General features: G+C 40.1%; 1 protein-coding gene across 1 annotated transcript in view; it reads right to left on the bottom strand.

The window, feature by feature from the left end:
* The window catches only part of LOC124590182, a gene marked incomplete at its 5' end in the record, with an annotated part of 284887 nt that overhangs the window by 39332 nt on the left and 219557 nt on the right, over positions 1–25998 (bottom strand). Inside the window, 2 exons of the mRNA XM_047131633.1 lie at positions 9608–9731; positions 17164–17401. Of these exons, the coding sequence (XP_046987589.1) occupies positions 9608–9731; positions 17164–17401 (362 nt within the window). The remainder of the gene's footprint in view (positions 1–9607; positions 9732–17163; positions 17402–25998) is intronic.

Consider the following 25998-nt stretch of genomic DNA (forward strand, 5'->3'; position numbering starts at 1 on the left):
TTTGCTGCTGAGGTTTCGTTTAATAGAAGTTTGTGAACGCAGAGAGACACTTAGTAGATTTTTCTAAAGAGTGGGAAGAGGCAGTGCACCGAAGGATACCTTTAACTGAGGTGGAGATATTCCAATAAACTCTTTTGGTAATGGGCAGTGGCCCAGCATTCAAACCCTGTTCGTACTAAGTAATGTCCCGAAACCTATGAAACAATGGTACTAAAACTATCTGTTTTTGCTTATTGTGAAGCACAGTAGTACACCAACTTATGTGGTGAAAAACATTTGACTGCAGTCAACCAGTACTCGCAATCTTCAAACAATAAAATCACCTAATGATCTCAACAATCACATATTCAAAATAGTGGTTTGCAGTACAGACATGTCAATCTGAGTTCAATTACAAAAACCAATATCATTTCTTTGACAAGCAATAGATTTTAGAAAAAAGAATTTGCAGTCTTTATGAGCAAAACATTTTTTTACCAAAGGGGTGGGGGTTTTTACTCTCAGGCAGGACGTGATCTTGATAACCAATCTGTTTGAGGCTTACATTTAGCTGCAATGAGCTTTAAGTCACTGGAGACAGGAGAGGAAGATTAGATAGACATATTTCCACCTCTGTCAATCAAATACTATGCCTTTTTCATGTGCTCTGTTATGAGAGATTGATAATTGTCTTCTGTGATTCTTGAATTTTGTCAGAGTAATTAGTATTCCATGATGTTGAGACTGCAGTCAAAAGATGTCGACATCTTGCTACAAATCCAAAACCTCAAGGGATAGTTGTCTTGTTTGGAATCATCTGCCATCAGTGTTCACTTCTTGACACCAGCAGTTACTTAAGTGTACAGTTCAATGTCATATTCTGCTTGTGGAGTGGTGCCATTGCAAGGGGAATTTGAAACACTTCACTTGCAGGTCATTATTTACTTCATCAGTGTAATTATCTACACTTGACCCACAGCTAAGCTCTCATTACTTTTACAAAAGCAACAGTGACCCATTTGAACAACAAATTTCTATAATGCCCCCCACAGCCTGTGCAATGAATTTAAGCCCACTAGTACATGCTGCAAGAACTTTCTCTGTATACCTGGTAGGCTTGAGAGCCAGACGTTTTTTAGGGTGTCATTGCGTCTTGAGGCACAATAGCAGCTACAATGATATGTGATCACTGAGCTCCTCTTAATGCAAATTTAATCAATACTATGACAATCGCCAGATGACAGAATGTGTGATGATACTGTATTTACCTGCACATGGTGGTGTAGCTACATTTCCTAAATCGAACAATGGAAGACCACGACGGATTACAACAATTTTACGAAAAGGACAGATTGCTACTCACCACATAGAAGAGACACTGAGTCACAAACAAGCAGAATGAAAAGACTACCACACATTTTAGCTTTCAGCCAGAAGGCCTTCTTCTGAAGTAGAAAACACACACATTCACACAAGCACAACTCGCATACATTTGACCACCGGCTCTGGCTGCAGCCAGAGACAATGGTCATGCATGTGTGAGTTGTGTGTTTGCCGTCATTGTATCAAATTTTACCAAGTCCTGTTTGGTTCCCTCAGTTACATGACAATAATGCACAAACCTACACACAGTAATTTATCATATAAGCAATTTACATTCACTTCATTAATTATGGTTGTGGCTTACCATAACACGGTCTTTAATTATCACATCAAGGTCACCAATAGTATGAATTGTCTTTTAAAATAAAGGCCAAGGATACAGATCATTACTGTATGATGATATCACTAGATTTTTAATGACACTGTTCTATATGCGAAAAAGTGAAAAATCCAGGGTGGAAGAACAACAATGGGAAAAAAATAGATTGCTACTCACCACACAGAGGAGCCACTAGTTGCAGACAGGCACAAGGAAAAAGAACACAATATATTCAGCTATTGGATAAATGTAGAAAAACACACAAACTGACACAATCACAACTTACATTCATGTGACCACTGTCATCTCTGGGCACTGAGGAACAACTTTGACTTTGTCCGAGTTAAGCAGCAGTGTTTGCTGGGGTGGGTTGTGGTGGTACGGAAGTGTCGTGAGGCGAGGAGGAGGAGATACTGCAGCATAGTGCTGCCTGTGGAAGCATCGCGGACATGGTGGGGACAGTATAGGGCTGTTACATGCAGTAACAGGAGGCTGTGCTTGGGAGCAAGTGTTGGGAGTGTCAGAGACGGGAAAAGTAAAAAGCACTATGTGGGGTAATTGGTGGTATAGAAGTCATATGTAGTACTGGATTGGGAACAGGGAAGTAGATAGGTACACAGAGGACAGGGACTAGCAAAGGTTGAGGCAGAGTTAGGGAGTGAGAGAGGAGGGGGGGAGGGGGGAGGGGTGGGAGGGGGGGAACAAAGGATATGTTGCAGGGGGATTTTGTCCCTGTGCAATCCAGAAACCTGGTGATGCTGGGAAGAATTCAAATGACACAGGCTTTGGAAATGGTCATTAAAGTCAAACACATCATGTTTGGTGGCACACATTGCAAATCGAGTGATCCAGCTGCCTTCATCCAATGCAGCAGTGGCAATTCATGTGGACAGACAGCTTGTTAGTTGTCACACAGAATCCGACACAGTGGTTGCAGCTAAATTGCTAGATCACATGGCTACCTTTGTAGGTAGTCCTGCCTTTGATGGGGTAGGAGATGCCTGTGTCAGGGCCAGAGTAGGTGGAAATAGGAATATATATGGTATATGTCTTGTGCCAAGGTCTATTGCAGGGATGTGTGTCATGAGGCAAGAGGCTAAGCACAGGTGGTCAAGGATGCTGCATAGATTGGGTAGGTGTTGAGATACCAATGTGGAGGGGAAGGGTGAATAGACAAGCTGCAAGACCTGTTCCATACATCCTCCCATCACCACCTACTCCACTATCCATGCATCTCTTATCCCATCAAAGCTAGGGCCACCTGGGATAGCAGACATGTTATCTACAAACTAAACTGCAACAACTACGCTGCTTTCTATGTGGGCTTGACAACTAACAAATGTCTGTCTGCATGAATGGCCACTGACAAACTGCAGCTCAGAGATGGGTGGACTACTCAATTCCTGAACATGATGTGCTTCACTTCAATGACTGCTCCAAACCCTATGCAATCTGTGTCCTTCCTATGAACACCAGCTTCTTTGAGTTGTGCTGATGGGAAATCTCCTTGCAATATGTCCTATGTTTTTGTAGTCCCCTTGGCCTCATCTTCCGCAAGTCCCTGTGCTGCACCTACCCATGCCCTTCTCTGCTTACACTCCAGCACTACACAGCCTTTTATCCACCAAAGCAACCACTTGCTTCCCCCCCCCCCCCCCCCCCGCCCACTCACACACATACACATATACACACACACACACACACACACACACACACACACACACACACACACACACACACACACGAAAACCTAACCTCCCAACTGCACCTAACACCACCACACTGTCCTCACCATATCCCTGCATGCTCCCATAATCAGTGCAACACCATCTCCCCCACCTCCCTGCTTGTCACCCCCACCCTACCCCACACCACCTCCACCTCCTCCTCACCTCACCACCCATGCCAAATTACTGCTCCCAACAGGCAGAGTTGCAGTCCACAGTCCATTTACAGCAAATGGAGACAATGATCATGTGTATGTGGGTTGTGCTTGCATGAATGTGTGTCTGTTTTCTACTTAAGAAGAAGGTCCTTTCACTAAAAGCTTAAATATATAACAGTCTTTTCGTTATGCCTGTCTGCAACTCAACATCTTCCCTTTATGGTGAGTAGCAATCTCTCCTTTTCATAATATTGTCCAACATGGACTTTTTAGTGTTAGAAAAGAAAGAAGGGAATTCCAATATTTCTAACAATGAACTGTCACAATAAAAGGTAAAAAATGTCTAAAGTGTCCAAACATTGTGAGAAGAAAAAATTCTTCCTGAAATCAAATAGAAGCTCAGTTACGTACTTGAGCAGGGTTGCCACAAATTTCTTCAAGTGACATTCCCTGATATTACTCTGATTTCCAGATAAGTTTTAGCATTTTTTTCTTGACAAACTTTGAGATATCAAGGGTGAGTAAAGACATAAGTTGACAAAAAAATTTAGGGACTTTATTATTTCTAAATGAGTGAGCAAATATTTTAAGTACTAGCATCAACATCTTTTGTAATGAACTGAATTTAGATAGAGAAAGCAAGCCAAACAGTATGCGTGTTTCATTAAGACCACTGAATTTATTTTATTTCAATAAAACGAAACACATCTGGTGACAAAAATATGCATTTCCTTGGAGTTGCAAGACAGATTTAAAATACCTTCACTGATTTCAGAAATAACCTGAGAAAAGTAGGCCTCTTGAAAAAAATGTATAAGGCGGGGAAGAGTTGTATAAACCAATGCTACAGTGACTGTCAATGAAACTTTGGTTCAAATATGTTCGTTATTGTCAGTTATTACACACTGTGCTATGTCGATTATTTTAGTGATATTGTGTGTCTGCCTGCTTAGCTGAGTGGTAACATGTTTGGCTATTATGAAGCGGACCCAGGTTCGTTTCCTGGCTGGGTTGGAGATTTCCTCCACTCTTTTGGACTGGGTGTTGTTCTCATCACCATTTCATGACCTCCAACATGCAAGTCAGCCAATGTGGCATCATCTGAATGAAGACTTGCAAGCAGGCCGCCGAATTTCCCTGGATAGGGCCTCCCGCCCATCAATGCCACGTGATAATATCATTTTACAGGTATTGTGTGATTTTTCTTTTGAGAAATATATGAGTACATAGTGTACAAACCACCAGTGACTACCACAATTTTCTTCTTCTTCTCATCCATACTTTTTAATATATGGACTACTTTCAAAGTGCCGAAATGTACTACAATAAATAAAATGTCTATAAAACACCACACTGTACAATGTACTGAGACAGTTGCAATTCCTGAAATCCATTGCCTGTGGCCTCTGGCCTGCTGAGGAGCACTGCAATCCTGGGTCCATGATGAAAATCCACCGTATTATGCCACACACAGACAGACCTGGCCTCCGGGCACATTAGTGAGACTAGATCCAATGGACAGGACCTGCACATTAGTGGGAAACAATGGGCTTCAGATCAGCAGATCTGATCCATTAGAGATACCCACAGAAATGCCTGTGGTTTTGGCCTGTCATGGAAGTCCACTCGTGTGGCCAGTTGTTCACGTGTCATGGACACAGTGTTGATGAAATGAGACCGCAGTGATCAATCTATGCAACAGTAACTTGCACAAATACTCAGGGAATCAATACTAATGAGGATAGGTAGCAACTCACCGTGAAGATGATCACTGAGCAGCAGACAGACACGTCGAAAAGACTATCACACTCTCACAACTAAATTTTCAGCCATAGCCTTTGTCAGAAAATGAGAGCACACACACACATTCATATAATCACTCAGACACAACTCATGCACACATGACCACCGTCTCTGGTGCTGTGTCAATAGTCTCTGAGAATCAGATCCAAACAAACCACTCCTCATGCCTCCCTGCCTCTTGTCGGCAGCTACTAGGCTAGTGGCAAGAAGTGATGGCACTACTGACTGCAAGCTGAGGAGAATAGTAGAAAGCAGAGCAGCAGTTAAAATGAGGGGTGCAGATATGCAGTGCACATATTTAGCTGCGCCCAGCCAGTAAACAAACCATTTCATCTACTGAGACAAAAATGAGATTTTTCCAGTGTTTTTTTTTTCCAAATTTCCCTTATTTCCAGAACTTATGGCAACCCTGATGAGGAAAGTAGCAGGACAAGACTGAAAAACGTAGAATCCCATATTACTTTCTCCCCATCCAGAGAAGTATTCCATATCTACATTCATTAAGTTCTTTTAATGAGTAGAAATAAGCCATTTTGTAGCAACAGCATTAATTCTATTTTCTCATTTGTCTGCCAAAATGTTTCAATTTACACAATCAAACTCCTTGGGTAGGTCTTAGAAAAACATACTGACTGATGTTTTACTGTCTCATACTTGAAAAAATGATGAATGACAATGTGACTGGGACTCTGCACAACACAATTACCATATTTACTCGAATCTAAGCCGCACCTAAAAAATTAGACTCGAAATCACGGAAAAAAAAAATTTACCGAGTCGAAGCCGCACCTGAAATTTGAGACTCAAAATTCAAGAGGAGAGAAAACTTTTAGGCTGCACCTCCAAATCGAAACAAAGTTGGTCCATTGTAACATGAGACACAATTTAGGTTGAATGAATGATGATACAGCTACAGTAGTTTGGTTCGAGACGTAAGCTTAGCAGTTAACCTTTACCAGGTAGCCGTTGCTATACATCAGGCGTTCCGTCCGTACTTATATGGGTACCCTTCCTTTTTCAAGTGCTTCATCTGATTTGAATTGATTGCTTTTTTTTCTTTGATCTGATAAGTGCCATTCTCTTTGTTATAGGTGTTTACGTCACTCTAAGCTGAAAATGCATTACAGCATTACAGTACTGTGTCGTGCATTGTTTGTCGCATTCTGATAATGAGTGTTTACGGCCTGTCACCACTCGCGGCATGGCTTGCTTTTGTGTGCGCTGCCACCGCTTACAATTTAAAAAAAAAAAAGAAAAGAAGAAGAAGAAAGAGAGAGAGAGAGAGGAATCGTCTCAACAATGGCAAGAGACTGCTATTTGTTGTTACTTACACTGCTGCTTTCTTTGATAATGATCAACAAGAACCAAATAATAGACTGTGTATGATAGAAGATGTTCTGAATGAGAGTTTAGTGAAAATTTTTCTCCATTTGAAAATCTTTGGAGATGCCTCTTTAGTACATTACATTCTGCACAGAAATTAGAGTCATCTTAGATTTAAAAATCTAGTCAATTGCCGTGCTTCATTTCTGACTGTATCACTATTAGGCATAAGAATAATACGAACACAAACATGATATGGTATGTATATTCTTCCGCATTTGCTGTTGTCTCACTCTAGTTTCGTAGTTTATTATGCAGACAGGATTTAAATTAGATAGCAGCAAACACGAAAGAATACATGGCAAAATGTTTATATTCATATTATTCTTATGGTGAAGAGAATACTGCATGTGATTCACAATTCATAAAAGTTCCTATTAGCTACCATCTCTTCTCACAGGTAGGAAAAAATTCATAACGTAGAGTTGGCCATATTGACAAACATCCCAAACAGTCTTGCCAGTCAGATTTTCGTGGTACACTGAAATGTTGCTACATTCGAAGATGAACAATACTGAATTTGTATTTACTTCATTGGATAATGTGTGAAAATGCAGTGATTGAAACTAGGGGCGGAGAAAAATGCTCGTCTTCCACCTTATTTTTTTTAAATTTATTTACTGACGCAGAGGTTTTGGCGCCAGTATTTATCTTTGTGCCTGCAAAGCATGCCTGTGTAGTGCTACATATATTCAACGGCAGACGTTAGTTGTGGCAGCACCTAGCAACATTTTTTAGAACTTCCACTTACTTTGCACTCAATTCTAAGCCGCAGATGGTTTTTTGGATCACAAAAACCAGAAAAAAAGTGCAGCTTAGATTTGAGTAAATGCGGTAAAGGGCCATTTTTTTGGAAACACTGTAATTGTCTCCCATTCTGACACTGAAGTTAGAAATTTGGCTTAAATGTGCCTTTAATGGCACAAAAATTTGTCACCCTATAACATCACCCTTGTTCTCAGTGGTGCTTTGAACAGAAAGGTGTTGACACATGAGAAAAACAGGGCAAAGTGTATTAGGTGAGTTAATGATGTCACACTGCCACGAGATTACACCATAATCCTTGTGTCACATGATGGAAAGATCACCACTTCCCATACAATTCCCCCCCCCCCCCCCCCTCCTGATCATGCCAGAGTAGGGGATGAATGAAGAGGGCTGAAAGAGCATAAATACCCTTTGCTGCTTTGAATCACATTCAAATTTCGTTGAATAGTTTTGACCAGTCCCCAATTGTTCCACACGGTATACCAGATCAAAAATTATGGCTGCACCCACTCCAAATGGGTCAGTTCATGTTCAGTGGAGTTGCAACCCTACAATGACCTTATAGAAGGGTTGAACTGTGTGGGAGGTGTCACCAGTGTTGGACACTGTCCGAATCACCCTCCTGTTGTTCAATGCACTGTGAAGTGCCACTTTTTATCACAAAATGTGTGGGAATCCATGCCACAAGGGAAAGGGTGGTTTCATTTACACCTTTTATGCCACCTCCTGAGGCATTTTTGTGTCAACTGTGAGTGGTGGTATGTCTGAAATGCTTTCCTCAGCCACCCATAATAAAACCGTGTGACATCAACGCTGGGTGTCATCGTTCTGACCTCCACCACAGAGGCATTAAAACAAGGGGTGAAATGTGGGTAAGAGGTGGTATAACAACCTTCTCATTGTGTGACACATTCACGGTGGCAATGAGCAGAGCTTTTGTGAAATTTGGTGGCAATGTGATATAATTAATCTACCTAACATCTCACATGAACTTCTGAGCTCGATCCTTTTTCGGGCATGTTTTGACACTTTATTGTCTGAAGCACTGCCGAGCATGAGGATGACATTGCAAGGTGCCATGCTTTTACACAATTAAAGAGGAAGGTTGTAAGCACCTCTGAGGGAAATTTCAAAATTCTGCATTGCAGTGGAAGACAATTATGGAATTTCCAAGAAAGTGACTTTTTAATTATGTTACACAGTAAACTTTTAATTGAGCACTGATTCTAAAATTCAAATTTTGATTCACTAAATAAATAATTATTGAGAAGGTTGTCTGTTATTCTTGAGTACATTAGTTCTGCAAAAACTAAATGAGGAAGTACTGTTTTAAACAGAGTGACCTTATATTCGCTGAGGGAGGGGGAGGCACCATCCTGCTTTAGGTTTTCTGTGGTGTCCCCAGATACTTCTGATAAATGCCAGGATTGTTCCTACTACAAGGCCACATCCAACTACCAATCCCATCCTTATCCTACTAGAACTATAAGTATGTAAATGTCTATGCGATTTACTTTACTTTTATTGTTCTTAAATCATAATATCAAAACATGTCCAATATCTTTGTAAAAGAAATCTGCAGATGAATAAAACAACAACAACTACTACTACTGCTACTAACTTCTGAAAATGAAACAATTTGGTAGTTATTTACATCTCTCCCACAACCATTTTAAATCAAGGGTGTAACAACAAAATGAAAAATATCCTATGCCAAAAATGCGTTACATATTTCACAAATGCAAGCACTTGTATTTTGAGAAAAATTAATGAGCATTCTGTGAGTAGTATCATTGGGTTCATATGGGCTTTTACTATTGAGAAAAATAATAATTTTCTTAATTACACAAAGCAAAGTGGGCATGAGTTTCAGATCATTAAATTTCAGAGAAATTTAATTTCCAAAAAACTACTTTAACTATCCTAAACACAAACACATGCAAAATGTCATTGTTGTGTGCATATGGAAATACCAAAGACTTCCTGAAAATGAGTATATGTTACTACAAGCTGTTGGTAATTCTACGAAGGTTAATTCAGATTTTGTTGCACATAAATTTGTAATTATATTTCCAGTCCACCCTTACCCTTGAAAACGAACACGGCAGTACAGTTGTGCAATGCGGGCAACATGCAGTCCTTGTGCTTGAACAACTTTTCCTTCCACTCCAGAATAGTGATCGGGTCTTAGAGGAGGAGGAACTTTGAGATCTGTGAAAAGAGTTTAAGGGTTGAGATTTAGAGTACTACAAAAGTACTCTCCTGCAAAAGGTATTTACAATATCATTTATAATAGAAATCATGAAGTGTAGCTGAATTAAATAAAGAAAATTATCTATAAACATCATTTAAAACATAAAAATATTTTTCAACAAAAATTTCTAATTTGTAATTTGGAGTGTTTTTAATCCAGTTTTCAACATTGTTATGAACATAGTATTTATGGGATGCGAGTTTGTAGTGAGATAATTATTTATAATTTACTTCTGTTGGTAAAACCTTATTTCTCCTTTAGCTACAAAATATTCTGATTCAAGATTTTATTTATTATTTTACATTAGTGTAAAGTTCTAGGAGTGAAAAATAATAATGCTGTACTTGTCGAAATTCTGTTCACCACAGGTAAAGTAACAAGTGGAAAAGTTACAGTATAAACAATGAACTTGCAGTACTTATCACTATTGCTATTATTATTACTATTATTAATTCCAGTCCCAACAATGATGTGTATAGGATTGAAATCACAACAAGCGATTTGGTATCAAAAACTTTAATGATACATAGAAGCACAATACAACCAAAAAACTCGAAATGGTGTACAGACACAAAGACAAAGATAGTAGAGTCAAAGATCATAATATCAAGGATGAGCAATAGTGTTATAGTGGTAAGTGGTCACCACAAACTGAATGCTAACAAAATTGCAGTGAATAAAAGAAAAACTGTTTTCTTTTCAGTGCTTTGTTGAAACTTCCAAGTTAAATGCATTGTAACAACTTTCAATGAAATGTGAATGGATTTCTCAGTTACTGAAATTCAGGGCCTTTTCATGTGAAAATTATGTTTTTTGGTCTTGATATAAAAGAGACTTGATATCCATGATATTAACTCAATTCCAGATTCTGTGTGGAGATTACAACCTGCTGTCTTATATATTTGAATGAAAAATATAGCCACCTAAACACAGCAAGGCAGAATTGCTCTCTTTGCTACAATTCCACTCATTAGATAGTTTTGGTTTTGTTTACTATTACACATATAATGCATTTACCATTAGTATAAGAAATTTACAGATTCATACCCACACTGTATTTTACTTAATTTTATTATTCACTGTGTCATTTTGAGACCACTGTTGATAATAATATAACTATTTTTGTGGAATGTTTCCTTCCATGAAATACTCTATATTTAAGATTCACTACAAACCATATTCTTTTCAAAATGTTGCCCTCCTAATAATTATTTGTTTTAGGATTGATGTACATTAACTGAAAGCCCTTGTTATCACTTTGCAACAAATATCTTTCTTTTTCTGAAAAAGTTACACTTATTCAGAATTATCACATTCCAAAATGTTCAAATTTTAAATCTGATCCCATCAAAATACCACTTTTGTAGCAATGATTTTTCTGATTCCAGAAATCTACAGCTTTCCTAGAATTACATGTTTTTTATCAAAATATTTTTGATTATACAGCTTACAGTCAAAGGTAACTTCACTGCATATATCGAAAACATAATAGTTTGCTATTTTAGTATGTTGTCATTTCTACACCACATGTGTCTTTATATATGCATCACGCCCATATCATCACACAGTTGGTGGTGAACATTCAGTTATTACAACCAATATGTTATTCATCAGTTAGGGGAAATGATTCACTTGCTTATAGCACTAAGTTCACCCATGTCCTATGTAAGTCACTTAGCTTCTGGGTAGCATCATGTAATGTTCCATGTCAGTAAGTCAGTGTGATCACTAAGTCATTCTGCTGCATCACTGAGTACTCAAGATGTTAGTCATATGTGTTGTCCCTTGTGATTTTTTTTTACTTTTGTCAGACCACTGATAAACTATCTGAGTTGCTGCCCTTTTTCTTTACTACCTCACAGAATTGCTATTTAAATGCTGATCACTGTACAGTTAAATCAATAAAGGCAATTGAACTAGAAATTAAATTTCACAGTGTTGTGATGAGCCATTATTTAGTGATTAAATTACTCAATAATCAAACAGTGAAAGCTCCAGTTTGGGATATTAATAGCGTAAGGAAAAGAGAGGTTGCTATTTACTGTACAGATGACAAGTTAAGTTGCAGACAGGTACATTAGCTACTAGAAAAAGAGAGAGAGACAGAAACACACACCATTCATTCACACAAGCTAGCACACACACCTCATGCACACATGACCACCAGCTACTGCAGCTTGGACCACAATGCAACTGTCACATGGAATGGAAGTAGCAGTTTGAAGAGGACAAGGAAGGGATAGCAGTGTATGGATGGGAGGAGAGAGGAACACTGTCTGGCAGAGTGTGCAGGGACTAGACTGCCAACAGGCACAGCTGGGAGGCTATGGAGCAGGGAAGTGGGGAAAATGGAGAGGAAAAGTCGAGGAGTGAGGAAAGATGAGTGGGTGGGTTGGTAGAGGGCAGCACACAAAGAGGGAGGGGGGAGACGAGAATAGGGAGGAGGTGATAGGACAGAGGGGGCAGAAACTGTTGATTGGAGGATGTGGGGACAGTATGTTACCATAGGTTGAGGCTGGGATAATTTCGGGAGGGGAGTATGTGTTGTAAGGATAAGTCCATCTGTGCAGTTCAGAACAGCTTGTGGTGGAGGGGAGGATCCTGATGGCTCAGGAAGTAAAGCAGCCACTGAAATCAAGCATTATGTTCAGCTGCATGTTGTGTCACTGGGTGGTCTACTTTGCTCTTGCTCACAGTTTGGCGGTGCCTGTTCACCCTGGTGGGCAGCTGGTTCGTTATCCTAACAATACAAAAAGTTGTGAAATGATTACAGCAGAGCTGGTACATGACATTTCTGCTTTCATAGGAAGCACTGAGTCTGAATGATGTATGGTAAGACTGTGACAGGACTGGAATAGAAAGTGCTGAGTGGATGAATTGGGTAGATCTTGCTCCTGGGTCTTCCACAGGGACATGATCCTTGTGACAAGAGGTTGGCATTTGGAGTGGCATAGGGATGGACTAGGATGTTGTGGAGGTTGGGTGGCTGACATAACACCACTTTAGGAGGGATGAGAAGGATCTCGGATAGTATGTCCCTTATTTCAGGGCATGATGATAGGTCATCAAAGCAATCCTGTGCCAGAGCTTTGATTATCTATCGTCATGTCTGAAATGAGGGATATCCTACCCAAGATCCTTCCAATCCCTCCTAAAAAGCTGTTTTGCTGCCCACCCAATCTCACCATCATCCTACCCTAGTCCATCACTATACCACTCTCTATGTCAACCCCTTGCCACAAGGATCACATCCCTGCGGAAGATCCAGGTACAAAAGCTGCCCAATCCATCTGTCCAGCACTTCCTATTCCACTCCTGTCAGTGGCTTATCCTATACTATCTGTAGCTGGGCTACTTGTGAAAGCAGCCATGTCTTACAAAAGCTCTTCTGTAATCATTGCACAGCTTTTTATATTCGTATGATTACCGAGCAGCTTTTCAACAAGATGAACAACCACCGCCAAACTGTGGCCAAGAGCAAAGAATACCCCCTGTGGCACAACATGCAGCTAAATATAATGTGCTTGATTTCAATGGCTGCTTTACTACCCAAACCACCTCGATCCTCCCCACCACTATCTGATTTTCTGAACTGAGCAGATGGGTGTTACCCTTACAATACATTCTCTGCTCCCAACATTATCCTGGCCTCAACCTACAATGAAGTACCATCCCCACACACTTCACCAATCAGTTTCCACCATGTCTGTCTTATTACGCCCTCCCTATTCTTGTCTCCCACCCATTTTGTGTACCACCCTCTGCCAACACACCTGCCCATCATTCCCCACTCCTCTCCTTTTTCGCTCCATTTCCCCCACTTCCGTGACCCAAAGCCTCCTGATGCTACACCTGTTGGCAGTCTAGTCTCTGCACACTTCTCCAGACAATGTTCTTTCCTCCCCCCCCCCCCCCTCCCCCATCCATAAACTGCTATCCCTTTCCTTTCCCCGCACCCTCCACACTGCTTTATCCATTCCATGTGACAGTTGCATTCCAGTCCGAGCTGCTGGAGTCGGTGGTCATGCGCGTGTGAGGTGTGTGTGCTTGCTTGTGAATTAAGGTGTGTGTTACTGTTTCTCTTTCTGATGAAGGCTGTGGCAGAAAGCTAACGTGTAAGTGTCTTTTAATTGTGCCTGACAGTGGCTTAACTTGTAATATTTATGGGAAGCAGCAATCTATCATTTCCTTACATTGTTGTTACTCAGTAGCCATATGAAGAAGACTGGTAAATAGAAACATCATGATACTTCAGATGCATTTAACTATGATGCATTTGACTATACAAACTGACTCAATAATTTCCAGTATGAATACATCTGGCTAATATAAGATGGCCCATAATGGCAATGAAACTTACGCAGATAGCATACATTATTAAAATGTTGACATTCTTCAGAAATCTCTGCCAGAAGCAAAATCACAGAAGAGAAGCAGTGACACATTTAATTTTGTCCATCAACATTTTCACACCTTGCTAATGGAGAACACTACAATCTACAATACTTAGTTTGAAAAATGGAAGGATGCTTATAGCTTAAAATATGACTTTGTTCGTGTCAGAGATGGGACACCAGATGGTCATTAGCAAGAATATGGAAGAAAGTGGGCCATGGTCTTTTTTAAGTTAATAATAGAAAAACTTGCCATGGTCACATAGTGCAACAGCAACAAGTCAGAAAATAAGGCAGACAAAAATAACATGATAGCTCAGAGTAGGGCATGGGATTTCAGATTGAGCACAATTTACCAGATAACCATAGGTCAGAGAAGCACTACCATGAAATTATGATCATAAAATGACAGACAACCAGCAAGGAGCATGCAGAAGTTTGTCTGGTATGTGATCATTTTTGGGTGTGTCTAGCAGTGTGGCTTTGTCTAAGCTGCTGTTGTATTATGCTTATTTCTCATAAAGTTGCATTATGGTACTAATTAGTAAATAGTTAATTTAATAATCAAGTTTTACCCAGTAAACATCACCAATAATTCACATCTAATGTAAGCAGCCATGGATTTAAAGTTTGGCTAGTTGAGACTGCTCAGCTGAAACCATCAGATTCAGCTAATTTAATCATTAGCTGTGTACTTTAGCATATCAGGTATTAGTTTGGGAAATTTAGTTTAAATGCACCCACAAATTAAATCGGGTGATCCTGAGGGAATTAGATTAGGAAATGAGACACTTAAAGTAGTAAAGGAGTTTTGCTATTTGGGGAGCAAAATAACTGATGATGGTCGAAGTAGAGAGGATATAAAATGTAGACTGGCAATGGCAAGGAAATCGTTTCTGAAGAAGAGAAATTTGTTAACATCGAGTATAGATTTAAGTGTCAGGAAGTCGTTTCTGAAAGTATTTGTATGGAGTGTAGCCATGTATGGAAGTGAAACATGGACAATAACTAGTTTGGACAAGAAGAGAATAGAAGCTTTCGAAATGTGGTGCTACAGAAGAATGCTGAAGATAAGGTGGGTAGATCACGTAACTAATGAGGAGGTATTGAATAGGATTGGGGAGAAGAGAAATTTGTGGCACAACTTGACTAGAAGAAGGGATCGGTTGGTAGGACATGTTTTGAGGCATCAAGGGATCACAAATTTAGCATTGGAGGGCAGCGTGGAGGGTAAAAATCGTAGAGGGAGACCAAGAGATGAATATACCAAGCAGATTAAGAAGGATGTAGGTTGCAGTAAGTACTGGGAGATGAAGAAGCTTGCACAGAATAGAGTAGCATGGAGAGCTGCATCAAACCAGTATCAGGACTGAAGACCACAACAACAACACCCACAGAGACATCACTGATTGGCTATCTTTTTACGATGTCAACTTCACAGTGGTGTGTTTCTGACCTATGATTATCCGAAAAAATTTGCTCAATTTGGTGTTCCCTACACTACACTGTGCTTATGGTCAAGTTGTTTTACTCCACTCTGTACAGTCTCACTTGCAAGTGGGACTGTATATTATGTACTAGATTCTAAAGTTCACCTAAAGTGATTTAGGGAAATCATGAAAATGTAAACCACATGACAAGAAAGGTATTTCAAAATTATCTCAAAATATGAAAACAATGCTTTAACCATTGTGCATATGTCTCGAGCAGTGTTAAATGAATGAGCATATGAGCAAAAAGTAACAGATTGTACCTCAACAAAGGGTATCTGCATGAAATAAATAGCTACAGAAATAATTTACGAGTAAGAGAGATCACTCACTGAATAATATATGTGTTGAGCCATTGAAAATGGGGAGGGGGGGGGGGAGGAGGGGGGAAAAAACACACACACACACACACACACACACACACACACACACACACACACAGTGGTGCAGCTACAGAGTGCTGACTGCGCCCACAAGTGAGGAGTAGTGTCAGATAGGGTGAGCAGATGGAGAAATTGGTGTGAAGTGGGTAGACAGGTTGGTGAGGGGGTAACTGATGGCTCAGGTAGGGGAGAGGAGAGGGGAAGGGGGGCTGCATATGTATGGAATAGAAATTAGCATAGGTGCAGGAGATAAGAATACATAACAGGGGTACTGGAGCTGGTGAGTTCGTTCAATGCAGAATGGCGATGACATGGAGGTGCAGATCGGGAGAGAGGTATAGGATGTGGTTATAGGATGGGGAGACTGTTGGGTAGATGGTGTGTGTGCTGTGGGTTGGCAGAGACTGAGGTCAGAAGTATTACGAGAGAGAAGGATCTGCTGTAAAGACAATCTCCATTTGCATAGTTCAATATAGCTGGTGCTGGGAGGAAGGATCCAGATGGCACAGTCATGAAGCAGTCATTGAGCTCCAGCATGTTGAGCTCAGCTGCCTGTTCAATCACTGGATGGTCAACTCTGTTCTTGGTCACAATTAGGCGGTGGTCACACCCGCATAAAGTGCTGTGCAGAAATTGCAGCAGAGCTGATATATGACTTGGCTGCTTTTGCAGGTGGCCCAGCCAATGATGGTATAGTCTATGACAGGACTAGAGTAGGATGTGCTGGGTGGATGAATTGAGCAGGTCTTGTGCCAGGGTCTTCCATAGGGATTTGACACTTGTGGCAAGGGATTGGAATCTGGAGTGGTATAGGGATGGACCAGGTTGTTTTGTAGGTCGGGTGGGAGGGAGGGAGGTCATGTGGGAGGGTGGGAGGGAGGGAGGGCATTTCAATGCCTCTACTATTTGGTGAGTGTCTCCTTTACTCCTAAATTATTTACAATTTACATTTTGCCAGAACTTTCCTTGTGCTACGAAATAAACAGCTTCTAGAAATAGAAAATTATTCAGAGTATGAGAATGTTGCACATCTCTCTTTGTGGGTGTTGCAAGCCATATAATCAAAGATTTTCTGTTACACTACAGCAAAAACATCTACATGCAAATTGGGAGTTGAATTACCTGCTGGCCGTCGAGGAAGTGGTACTGTTTTCTGCCTTCGTATATCAGGCTGTGAAACAGCATGAGCTAAGGCACCTAAAAGTTCTGTTGCATCAGATTCTCCTCCTCCACTTGGCTCCACACTCAGCGCCATAGCTGCTGGCACAGCAGCTGCTGCTGCCGCTGCCTTCATCTCATCATCGTCTGCATGAACACTTGCCTCAGATTTGAATCGGCGTAAACGTAGACCACGCTTCATCTGTAAATAAATTGTAGCACAACTATCATGTATACAGGTACACATTAACAGTATAACTGATATTTTGAGACAAATTTTGCACATATGTGGAAAAAAATATAAAATCATCTAAAAATTGATCAGAAAAATAATTTTCCTGAAACCACAGGTGTGACATTCTTTTAAAAAAATAATTTTGGCAAAAACAAAACCTATGCAAGCCAAATTCATAGATTAATAAAATTCTTCTAAAAAAAACCAGGACGCTAGTAAATACTTAATAAAGAGTTAGCAACAACTGTCTAAGTACTTGGTTAACAACAGCACAGCATGGATTAGTGTATGAAAATTTACTAGAGAGAGAGGAAGGGGAAAAGGGGGGGGGATTCAATAAGTGTACTATTATGGCACTATAATTACTACACCTATAACCAAAGATAAAATTTGTTACCAGACAAACATACGAAAAAGAGGAGGAGGGGTAGAGGGAATGTGTTTTCAATCATATATCTGTATGTTGACAGTGATATGATTGATCAGAGAATGAAGCCCATGCTCTGACCAGATAGCACCTGTCTACTTATTTTTGACATCAAAAGCAAATATTTATAAAAAATAATTCTACAAAGCAGTGCTGGAAGGTTTTACAAATATGATAAAATTCAATATGTAACACTAAAAACCACCTTTGTCATATCTATATGACAAGTGAAACCAGCCCAATAGTTAAGGAATAACTATTATACATTCATCTCAAGAGTAGCTAGATACAAAAATCTCCATTATAATGAGGAAAATCATACTATATATGCCATGCCTCATTTAAATGTATAAGTTAGCCAACCTCTGCAGCAGCTATTGAAGCCATTGGCAAAAAACTGAAAACATGTAATTATTTAATCTTTCTCTTGTGACCGTCATTCCAGAGTGACAGTTTCATAATATATTATCATTATGTGTGTTTTCTCCAAAGAATGTTTGATAATGAGAATACAGCCTCATCATCATGAAATATAATATGGCATAACATAATAAATTATTTCATTTTATAGCCAATTACCAAACAAAACAAACTGCTGAGAGGCTGTGCAAACTAGTTGTACCTATGTGGTAGAATTTCTGGGAAATAAGCACACAAACTCTTTAAGGCAGTAAACTTACACCCTCTGTTGATGTGCAGGGTACTTTGATGAAATAAAATGAAGTGCATATTAATTATGGAGACACTAAAGACAAAAACCATTTAGTCAAGTAATACCATAAAAATGGGAGCATAACTTAGACATGACATCTCATTTGGCTGTCAGATGCCATCAGCATTTTTTCTGTTGTCCTGAACACCTCATAAATCAACAAAATTCTAAATTTTTTAACTTGGATTTTGCATCATCCATTCTTCCAATGCAGTCACAGAACACTCTGAGTGTCACATAATATAAGAAGGGCCTGAAAAAATTAGGTGAACAGTCTCAGAAAATAAAGGAAACAAGAGTTACAAATAAAATACCTCTACTGGCTCTCAGTGTAATCACCATTAGTTATTCCACAACTCTGACATTGGTTGTAAAGCTGCTGGAAACCATCAGGAAACATTTCTTATCGAATCTCTGGAAGCACTGTAGTCATGCGTTGTTGGATATGGGCAACATTTGTGAATGTTCGTGAACAATAGTGCTTACACTGTCTTTGCCTATCTTCAATATTTCTGCTCTCTTTTTCAAAGAGAGCTGTTAATAAATAACAATCATCCATCACACTCATCTCATTGCAAAAATGGAGTTTGGGGAGTTAATCAGATCCACCAAAAACACATAAACTACCTGATAATACCACACTTTATCAGCAATCTAATACAATATTCTTCAGCACAAAACATGTAACATCAACACATTCCGAAGCAACCAAAGACCCTCTGTTACCATACACTAAGATATATCATTTTATTCTTAGTCAACTATGATTGAGTTCCCGACACCTGACTCGATTATTAACTTGAGTCCACTACATGCAGTGGACAAGGAGTGGTTCTGTATTGTGTTCTGCAGCCACACCCACCCAATCAATAGTTGTAATCACCTTGCATTTGGGGACAAACAGTTGCCACCATATTATCTTGCCCCAAGATAGGTTGAATATCAGTGAAAGACTGAATGATGAATTCCATGTTGTGCATCTGCCTTGGGGAATTAAGCTCTGTGACTTGTTTGGAGACGGTGGCTTATGGTCAATGAAAACAGAAAAAAAAAATCTGACCTATGAACCATGGGCAAAAAAGTTTCACCATTAAATAAACAGCTAATAGCTCTCAATCAAAGGTGTTCTGTGATGGTTGTTTGACTGACAAGTTCTTGAATAAAAAAGTCAATGACTGCCACCCTCCAGACATTGACTGTTGCAAGACTACTACTACTACTGCTGTCTGACTATTCACCAACAGAGTTATGGGAGCATCAGGAATTGGATGTGCCAATGATGTAGCCTGAGCCAGCGCACTTTTTAAATCCTTATATGCTCTCACTGTCACTGGAGTCAAAGAAATCTCTTTGTTGCCAGACATGTTCCCGCCCTTCAGGAAGTTGTTGAGAAGCTCTTGAGTCTCATCCGAGTCTCCAGTAATCATTCAGAATACATAGAAAATCACAAAGCCTTTTGAAATTATCAGGAAGGGGCATTGGCATAATATCAGCTACTTTTTCAGATCTAGGTGATGATCTGTTGCGCAAAACCACGTAACCCAAAAAATGAACTCCTGCTACATAAAAACACATTTATCAACGTTAACCATTATCTCATAACTTTCCAACCTCTGAAATGCAGCATGCACATGCTCCATATGTTATTCTTGTGTTGAAGGAAAAAATTAAGAGGTCATCAGCATAACAGAAAACAGAAGAGACCATGGAGTACCTTGTGCATAAAATGTTGCTATGTCTAGGCCATGTTTTCTAGTCCAAAAGACATCACTTTGTGCTCAAATAGTCCAAATGGCATTGTTATAGCAATTTGCTTCTTGTCTTTAGGGGCAATCAGAATATATGTAAACGCTTTTGCCAAATCAATCACAGCAAAGAAATGTTGTTGGTAAAATCTGTTATGTTTGATACTGGGTACCTATCAGGCATTGGAGAGAGTTCAATTCTCGGCAGTCACTGCACTGTCTCCATTTCCCACTAATGTGCGAGCTCCGGCCTCCATACATAACCTCCTTTTGTGGCTGCATACTGACTGCTGGCTGCACACCACAGCCACCACATCAGCTTTCTTAAACAATTCATCAACTGAAAAATCTGGAAAAGCTGACAAAACCACCCTCACATTTTTTGGGAGTATCCACATCCAAAATATTTCCAAAGATGGCTCCATCAGAAGTTTGGTATCTGTCCATGCATGCAGCAACCAAATGATCTGAGATGGGGATTCATCTGAATATTTCTCACTGTCAATGATTTTATGCAGGTGCGATTCTAGTGTTAACACAAACCACTAGAGGACATCCTGTTCCATAAAAACACAGCAGAACTGCCGGATATCAGTAACGTCCTGTCACGATATTTCGGCGCAGAGTCTTCTGGCCACCTTCAGCTGAGTGCTGCCGTAGTAGTACTGGTGAGTACGCACTGAGCTCCTCTGTTTAAAGCCGTACTGAGGTGACATTGCGCATGCGCTGCTCAGTGTGCGCGTTCATAACGGCTCCGTGCGTTGCGGCTCGCGCCCTCCACTGTGAAAGCCTGACGTATCGGCATCAGGTCGATTTCCATCTTTATGCAGATAACTACGTCGACTACGAAGTTTCTCTATAACAGGATTCCAAGCAGAGTTTAGCTGATAACCGTTATCTCGATTGATGAGAGTCTCGTTGTCAGACAATCTTATTTCCACAGATTCATTGATAATCAAGCTCCAAAAGTTTGATGTATGGGCCAAAATTTTTGTGTCATTGTAATTCATGGAATGGTCTGTGGAAATAAAATGTTCGGCGATTGCGGACTTGGTGGGTTGGAGAAGGCGAGTATGCCATTGGAGTTCCACAACGCGTTCCTGCACAGTTCGTGTTGTTTGCCCTATGTATGATTTGCCGCAATCATATGGAATTTTGTAAACACCTGGTTTACGCAGGCCCAGGTTGTCCTTAACGGATACCACCAGTGATGAAATTTTGGAAGGAGGGCGAAAGATGACTCTCACTTGATACTTTCTCAATATTCTGCCTACCTGTGAAGAAATATTCCCAACAAATGGTAGATAAACAGTCGACCTGAAGGCCTCTTCCTCTTCCTTGTTCCATCGTTTGTGGGTCTTCATCACTCTGTTCACTTGCCTAGGTGAAAAGCCATTATTCAAAAATACTTTTTGCAGGGGTTCCAGTTCCGCTTGAAGACTGTCGGCATCAGAGATAGTATGGGCACGGTGGAACAAGGTTTTCAGAACACCCATTGTTTGTGCTGGATGGTGGCAACTAGTAGCTTGTAGATACAGGTCTGTATGAGTGGGCTTTCTGTACACCGAGTGACCAAGTGTGCCATCACTCTTCTGTCACACCAAGACGTCTAAAAATGGCAGACAACCATCTTTCTCTATCTCCATGGTAAACTTTATGTTTTCATGTATGGAGTTCATGTGACGTAAAAATTCTTGGAGATGGTCCAGACCATGAGGCCACACTATAAAAGTGTCATCAACGTACCGCCAAAATACTGTCGGTTTAAAAGTGGCAGAGTCGAGTGCTCTCTCCTCAAAATCCTCCATAAAAAGATTGGCCACCAGGGGAGACAAAGGACTCCCCATGACGACACCGTCAGATTGTAAGTAAAATTCATTGTTAAATATAAAATATTTAGAGGAGAGAGTGTGCTCAAACAACACTGTAATGTCTGCACCGAACATATTGCCAATGAGGTGTAGTGAGTCCACCAGAGGCACCTTTGTGAACAGTGAAACCACATCAAGGCTGACCAATAAGTCATTACTTTGCAGTTGTAGTGACTGAAGTCGACTGATGAAATCACCAGAATTCTTTATGTGATGTGCACACTTGCCTATCATTGGTTTGAGCAAAGATGCTAAGAATTTTGCTAGGTCGTAGGTGGCTGCTCCAATGTTACTCACAATTGGACATAATGGCTCATTTTCCTTGTGGATCTTAGGTAGTCCATATAGCCTAGGTGGAACTGAACTGTTTGGTTTCAGTCTCTTGATGACCTCCTTCGGTAGAGAACTATTTGATAAAAGTTCTGCTGTTTTTCACACCATTTGGCTCGTGGGATCCTTATCAATTTTGCGATACGTTGAATCACATAATAAAACACTGATCTTATTAATATAGTCATCCCTTGGTATGAGGACAGTAGCATTCCCTTTGTCAGATTTTAAGACTACTGTATCCACATCTGCTCGTAAGTTACGGAGGGCTATCCTCTCCATGGGCGAGATGTTATTCTTCATTGGTGCACCCCCTGGTCAATACACGGAAAGACTCTGGAGGATTTTGAGGAGAGACCACTCGACTCTGCCACTTTTAAACCGACAGTAGTTTGGCAGTAAGTTGACGACACTTTTATAGTGTGGCCTCATGGTCTGGACCATCTCCAAGAATTTTTACGTCACATGAACTCCATACATGAAAACATAAAGTTTACCACGGAGATAGAGAAAGATGGTTGTCTGCCATTTTTAGACGTCTTGGTGTGACAGAAGAGTGATGGCACACTTGGTCACTCGGTGTACAGAAAGCCCACTCATACAGACCTGTATCTACAAGCTACTAGTTGCCACCATCCAGCACAAACAATGGGTGTTCTGAAAACCTTGTTCCACCGTGCCCATACTATCTCTGATGCCGACAGTCTTCAAGCGGAACTGGAACCCCTGCAAAAAGTATTTTTGAAGAATGGCTTTTCACCTAGGCAAGTGAACAGAGTGATGAAGACCCACAAACGATGGAACAAGGAAGAGGAAGAGGCCTTCAGGTCGACTGTTTATCTACCATTTGTTGGGAACATTTCTTCACAGGTAGGCAGAATATTGAGAAAGTATCAAGTGAGAGTCATCTTTCGCCCTCCTTCCAAAATTTCATCACTGGTGGTATCCGTTAAGGACAACCTGGGCCTGCGTAAACCAGGTGTTTACAAAATTCCATATGATTGCGGCAAATCATACATAGGGCAAACAACACGAACTGTGCAGGAACGCGTTGTGGAACTCCAATGGCATACTCGCCTTCTCCAACCCACCAAGTCCGCAATCGCCGAACATTTTATTTCCACAGACCATTCCATGAATTACAATGACACAAAAATTTTGGCCCATACATCAAACTTTTGGAGCTTGATTATCAATGAATCTGTGGAAATAAGATTGTCTGACAACGAGACTCTCATCAATCGAGATAACGGTTATCAGCTAAACTCTGCTTGGAATACTGTTATAGAGAAACTTTGTAGTCGACGTAGTTATCTGCGTAAAGATGGAAATCGACTTGATACCGATACGTCAGGCTTTCACAGTGGAGGGTGCAAGGCGCAGCACACGGAGCCGTTATGAACGCACACGCTGAGCAGTGCATGCGCAATGTCACCTCAAGTACAGCTTTAAATAGCGGAGCTCAGTGCGTACTCGCCAGTACTACTACAGTGGCACTCACCTGAAGATGGCCAGAAGACTCTGTGCCGAAATATCGTGGCAGGACGTTACTGATATCCAGCAGTTCTCCCATGTTTTTATGGAACAATCAGTATGCCAGGGAAGCTTTAAACATCACATAGAGGACATCCTCTTTAAACACAATATAAACTGCTGGCACAAAATGTCATCCAACTTTTCAATCATATTTAAGTCCAATCAAGAAATGATTAAAGTAAATTGCTCTTTGTCCAACATAAGGTTATGTAATCTAGATATAACCTCAAACTGAGTAAGCCACAGCTGTGCTCTTGTAGGTGAAAAAGGAGACTACCTTCCATTGAAATTTCTGTTGGAGTTGCAAAAGCCACAGGCAACAGGAACAGCAGCTGATGGAGAAACAATGTTGCTTGTTGTACGCATGGGGGAAACTTCTGTTTCTATGGCAGTGTTTGTGATAGGCTCCATTGTGTCACTCCAAAGATGCCAAAAAGTTAAGTACTGTTCAGAATCACAGTAACCACTTTGGAGAGAGAATCACATCCAGCACAAAACTTAAACTAGCTGATAATATTGCAGACTACAAAACATGGAACATTAACACACTCACAAGGAACCAAAGAATGTCAGTTACCATACACAAAGATACATCATTTTAATCTTAGTCATCTCTGATCAGATTCCTGACACCTGACTTGATTAGTAACTCAACTCTGCCACTGGAGACAAAATGGAGCATAAAATGGAGCAATGTGATATCATGAAGTATTACTTTCAATTAGGGAAAATGGCTGTGAAGACACAGAATGTTAGTGCAAGTGTATGGTGTTGAAACAATGAGTAAAAAGTGTGTGAGACCAATTTAATCACTTTGGAGATGCAAAGGACATGTCTAGGATAAGCCCTGTATGGGTCAACACGCACAATCCTACACAGTACTTAATGTGTGCAACACATGTTTGTGTGTGATCAGCAGCTGTCTTTGATAATGAGAGCAGAAGAGTTGAAGACAAACAAAGACAGTGTAACCATTGTTGTTCAAGAAAATTTACAGACATTGTGGATGTCCAACAACACTTCACCACAATGCTTCAAATCATTCTGCAAGAAGTGCTTGCTGATTGTTTTCAACAGCTTTACAACTGATGTCAGTAGTGCGTTGTAGCTAATGGTGACTACTTTGAAGGTCAGTAATGATATTTCATTCAGAGCTCGTGTTTCCTTTACCTTCTGTGACCAGTCATCTAACTTTTCTGATGAACATTGTACAAGTATGTATACTGGTGGGAATTACACTCTCAACTGTTCTTATAAAACTTCACATCCGAAACATAATTTCTTCAGATACCCAAAGTTCTGATGACAAGCACATTAATGCAACAGAAGTGTGGAGGTGAATATCATTTACAACACAGATAAAAAAATTTTAATTTCTGTGTGTGATTATTCATTTATTGGAGAAACATTTCCCAATTTGCTCAGATATGTTGAAATACAGCTGTGCGAGTCTTTGTTACATTCCCTCCTGGATTTCTCATTGTTTTATTTAAACTGACATTCTAGAGTGTGGAATTTTAAATCCGTTAATTACAAAGGTAGGATAGAGAACTTCAAAAGAGCAATGGTAGGCTGAATCTACATATGATGGAACTGTGAAGGATTTCAGGCCAAGTAAGTACAGGATCATTAAAACAAAATCAAATAGTAGACATGAGAATGTTTCAGATACGTTATGAGTGTGTCCCTAGAAGAGTGGTCAATATTCGGGGATATTACAAGACCTATCATTTCAAGCAAAACACTTAAGTTGGACATATTCTTTACTCTGAATGGTTTTTGAGACAGAATACTTTTAATGTACATTGTTGTTTATTTTCTATATTATTCAATACATTGTCTGGTTAACACATGTGCAACAGTTGGTAAACATTACAACATGCATCTGATTAAGTATCAGTTGAAAGACATGTATTTTAACATATTTTCCAATAATCATTATC

The sequence above is a fragment of the Schistocerca americana genome, chromosome 1 (assembly GCF_021461395.2).
Source record: "Schistocerca americana isolate TAMUIC-IGC-003095 chromosome 1, iqSchAmer2.1, whole genome shotgun sequence".
In the NCBI taxonomy this organism is placed as follows: Eukaryota; Metazoa; Arthropoda; class Insecta; order Orthoptera; family Acrididae; genus Schistocerca; species Schistocerca americana.